The 1,550-nt window shown below is 35.6% G+C and overlaps 1 protein-coding gene across 3 annotated transcripts in view; it reads left to right on the top strand.

Annotated features, from left to right (window-relative positions):
* The first annotated feature begins 208 nt into the window (after window positions 1-208).
* The window catches only part of sra1 (steroid receptor RNA activator 1), a 5,854-nt gene continuing 4,512 nt past the window's right edge, over window positions 209-1,550 (top strand). For 2 of the 3 annotated variants that reach the window (XM_053332232.1, XM_053332231.1), the window contains exon 1: window positions 209-456. In XM_053332232.1, the coding sequence (XP_053188207.1) occupies window positions 432-456 (25 nt within the window). In that variant the 5' untranslated portion in view covers window positions 209-431. The remainder of the gene's footprint in view (window positions 457-1,550) is intronic. The other variant, XM_053332233.1, reaches the window with a different exon arrangement.

Raw genomic sequence — 1,550 nt, 5'->3', positions numbered from 1 at the left:
AAGTACTGTAATGTAGTACAGTTAGAGGTACTTGTACTTTACTGTCGTACAGTGTTCTTATCTCTCATGTCTTCATGTTAACAGTGACGAGTTATTTTCTGCTATAAATATTAAAGCAGCTGCTGTTTGTCTCCATCTAGTGGCAGAAACACCACAACACAGCTCTGCTCATTTAAACATTTAAACTCATCGCGTCCCTGCTGGGCGGAAGTGAGGAGACACGTCAGCAAAATAAAAATACTAAACAATAAAAAAATATATCTTATTTTGAAGTTGTATTTAACTGTGTTATAAAGCGAACTTCTCTGAGTTCACAGCAGCAGCTTAACGTCTGTTTTTATTAGTTTAATTAAATCAAAATAACTCTTTTAAAACCTTTAACGGCTTCCGGGTAGCCTGGCTTCCGGTTAGCCGTTAGCTTGTCTGCCAACATGGATGACAAGTACGTGAAACCAGGTGAGTCACAACTGCACTGATACAGGTAATAAACCTTATAAACTTAATAAAGATGATAAAGGTAATTAATAAAGTTAATAAAGCCGTGAACACGAGCTGTGAACTAGCGGCTAACAGCTAGCACCAGACTAGCTTCACTAATCTAACAAATTAAAGTTCCGGAAGTCCTGAAGCTAAAATAAAACACTTTATAAACATTAATTATGATGATTATTAATCTGCTATATGTCGTTTTTCATTCGGCATCAATATATTTCCGTAGAAAGTGTAACAGAGAGTTTAATGTGAAGTTTAGTGGAAGTGAGTGTTAAACTGTAAACAGCAGCAGTTCATGAGTCTAACAAGTTAACTTTAATAACTCTAACCTTACAGTATAATATAAGGTTAGGGTTAATACTACAGACTGTTAACTCTAACATGATAACACATTAAGAGCAGACTGAGTGATGGTGAATCTGTGTTTAGTTGTATGAACTGAGTTTAACTGATTTCAACAGAAGAGATAAAAACAGGCAAAGTTTACATGGAGTCTGGTTGGATTCATGTTCACGTTTAAAACACACATTACTGAGTCTGCTCTGGTTTAACACACACTAACACACAATAACAGACAGTAACCCCCCCTCCAATCAGATCAGACTCATGTTTACAGTTATGGAAGTTCAGTGTGTCTTTCATTATAAATGATTTAATTTAAACAGACAAAGAAATAAAGTGAAATACTCTGTTATAAATGATGCGTTCAGGGACTCGTCTGAGTGTTGGAAACTCCCAAAACAAAAAAACATGTTGGCTGTGATGAAAAGGTACTAGTACTTTACTGTAGTACAGTTGGAGGTACTAGTACTTTACTGTAGTACTGTTAGAGGTACTAGTACTTTACTGTAGTACAGTTTGAGGTACTAGTACTTTACTGTAGTACAGTTGGAGGTACTAGTACTTTACTGCAGTACAGTTAGAGGTACTAGTACTTTACTGTAGTACTGTTAGAGGTACTAGTACTTTACTGTAGTACAGTTAGAGGTACTAGTACTCTACTGTAGTACAGTTAGAGGTACTTGTATTTTACTGTAGTACAGTTAGAGGTAAAAGTA

The sequence above is a fragment of the Scomber japonicus genome, chromosome 13 (assembly GCF_027409825.1).
Source record: "Scomber japonicus isolate fScoJap1 chromosome 13, fScoJap1.pri, whole genome shotgun sequence".
Taxonomy (NCBI): Eukaryota; Metazoa; Chordata; class Actinopteri; order Scombriformes; family Scombridae; genus Scomber; species Scomber japonicus.
This window is presented reverse-complemented; position numbering and strand designations above follow the sequence as displayed.